General features: G+C 42.6%; 1 protein-coding gene across 1 annotated transcript; it reads right to left on the bottom strand.

Annotated features, from left to right (window-relative positions):
- Window positions 1-1,055: 1,055 nt before the first annotated feature.
- Window positions 1,056-1,970, bottom strand: LOC101546200 (taste receptor type 2 member 3-like). Its single transcript, XM_004608354.2, has one exon. It carries the CDS (start codon window positions 1,968-1,970, stop codon window positions 1,056-1,058), a length of 915 nt encoding a protein of 304 aa, XP_004608411.2.
- Between the last annotated feature and the right edge of the window lie 764 nt (window positions 1,971-2,734).

Raw genomic sequence — 2,734 nt, 5'->3', positions numbered from 1 at the left:
CTCTCTCTCTCTTTATCTTTCACACACACACACACACACACACACACTCCCCACCATGTATTTCACCAAATAACCATTGTCAATGGGCTGGAGCGACAGCGCAGCAGGTAGGGCATTCACCTTGCATGCAGCTGACCAGGGTTCGATCCCTCAGCCCCTCTCGGAGAGCCCGGCAAGTATCTCGCCTGCACGGCAGAGCCTGGCAAGCTCCCATGGCATATTTGATATGCCAAAAACAGTAACAACAAGTCTCACAATGGAGACATTACTGGTGCCTGCTCGAGCAAATTGATGAGCAACGGGGTGACAGTGACAGTGACCTTCAGAAGTTGATGTAGTAGTCCACAGTTTAAATGAGAGATGAATGATCAGGGAGATATTATTTTTCCTAAGGCCAGAAATATAAAACAGATGGCCCTCCTCATATTTTAAACATATTTTAGGGGGCTGGAGTGATAGTAGCGAGGATAGGGTATTTGCCTTGCATGCGGCTGACCTGGGTTCGATTCCCAGCATCCCATATTGTCCCCTGAGCACTGCCAGGAGTAATTCCTGAGTGTAAATCCAGGAGTAACCCCTGTGCATCACCAAAATGCCAAAAATAAATAAACAATAAAATAAATAAACACTTTAAACAAGCATAAAGGAGAAAAAAATTTTTCTTCTCACCATGGAATCTATTGTACAGTTTGATATACACCATCTTATTACCAACAGTATAAACTGCTGGTTTATACTGTCGGTTTATAAAGCCAGCAACTGATCATTAAGTTCATTTGAGAGTTTTTCCAATATACCATGTCTGCATAGTGAGTCTTCTTTTATGTTAATATTTTTCAAGATTGTTTCACATTCTCAAACAGCTGTGCAAGAGATAAACCATGAAGCTTCCCAGCTGGAAATGACAAAGCAATGGAGTCTGTTTCCTGCGGATGTTGTTGAACTGGCACCATAGGAGGAACAAGAAGAGTTCTACTGTCTTGAGTCAGACTAAAGGAACATCGGGACCCACCTGTACCCTTTGCCACTGGGGGAATGGGCCCCTTGGATCTGGTCTACAGAGGACAAGATTTATGCCAGAGCATTTGTACAAATGCCTGCTTCAGTCTATTATGTCCCAGAATGAGAATAAATGAGTGGCAAGAAGGATAAAATAATTTAATTATTATCCCAGTCATCTTAATCATCTTAGTTCCTGGTAGGAAATGGCTGGATGATACCATCAGAAGAGCAAGATAATAAAGTAGAAATAGAAAGAGGAAAGAGAGGATGAGTTTGATGGCCCTTTTATGGGCCTCCGTGGTTGAATCTCTACAGTTAGTACCACTTTTCTTCATCTGCTGCATGTGCCTCCCCAGGGAGAGGATGAGCAGAATGTTGGATGCCAAGGACACTATTAGGGGAGGGAGGTTCCAAAGCATCCCAAGACCATGGACCAATTCATAGTAACTCTTCTTTCTGCAGTACTCAGAGATATTCCCTGTATCATTGGTTCCAGAGGTAACAACAATGATCTTAAATTCATGGATCAGAAACAAGGCACTGGCACAGGACAGGAGCACTGCACTCAGCAGCGTCCACACTACCATCCCGGAGATTCTCCGTTTGAGCCAGAGGAAGGTCGGGTGGGAGAAATTGGCGATTTTCAGGCAGTAGAGGACACTGAGGCAGGTGACAAGCCAAATGCTTAGATCATTTGTAAATGTCCAGATAATTTCAAGAATTTGCTTTCCTATATTGTGTTCATATGCTTTGGAAGGCACCATTGAAATACCATCAATCAAGAGAATCCACAGGAGAACAATCCGAGAGAGAGCCAGGATTGTGATGATGAGGTCGAACAAAGAGAGCCTCTTGCTCTTGAACCAGCCACAACCATTGACCAATCCTATGAAACCATTCACCAGTGTTCCAAGGATGAATTGGATGAAATACAGAATCAAGAACAAACACTTGTTGAAGTCCAACATGTCTACCAGTTGGAAGAGCAGATTTTCATTCGTCTGTTGATGTATAATCTTGCTGAATTGAAATTTCCCTCTGTGATTCTGTAACCTCAGTTTGCTGCTTTACTGTAATTTTCTCTGCCCGGTGATGCAGGTGTAGAGCACAATTTAATGAACCATCTGTAGCTTTTTAGGTTAGTCTCTCCTCTTCACAGAGGACAGAGATTGCCAGATTCCACCCAATCTAAACTCACCACGCTTTGCTAAAATGCAAATAGAGTAGTGTCTAGTGTTACACGGAGTAGGAAAACATCTGGCTCTCAAAGAAGATGGATGACTTGAATTCAATTTCAAAGAGAAGCAGAATTCTGAGCCAACCAGAGCTCAAACATGGATGTCACCAGAAAAGTCATATAGAATCATTTAAAAGAATGAGAAATCACATTCCTGAGGACTCCAAGACATACACAGGTAGGTGGAAATTTTACTGTGTTTCTATCAAAGTCATCCTGAGGAGAAGTTTAAGTGCATGAAATAGAAACTGTTAAGTCTATACTATTTGCCCCATATCAGAATTAAAGGGTACGCCCGGGAAAAGGGTGAGGCTCAATAGTAGAATGCACTGGTTTGATCCCAACTACCATCCCACACCACCATGTATGAGCATAGCACCGTAATAAGTGCAATCCCCAAAATTACAACAAAGTATGTGACCCTCAGCCACAAACACTGACTTCTCAACATTGCGAAACCAAAGATGTGTCTCTTGGGGTATGTTTTACTTGAGA

This window comes from Sorex araneus, chromosome 1 (genome assembly GCF_027595985.1).
Source record: "Sorex araneus isolate mSorAra2 chromosome 1, mSorAra2.pri, whole genome shotgun sequence".
Classification (NCBI taxonomy): Eukaryota; Metazoa; Chordata; class Mammalia; order Eulipotyphla; family Soricidae; genus Sorex; species Sorex araneus.
Note: the sequence above shows the minus strand (reverse complement) of the source record. Positions and strands in the feature narration are given on the sequence as shown.

What these genes read in the sequence shown, in the direction of transcription:
- LOC101546200 (XM_004608354.2), bottom strand. Translation starts at nt 1,970, where the DNA reads ATGTTGGACTTCAACAAGTGTTTGTTCTTGATTCTGTATTTCATCCAA.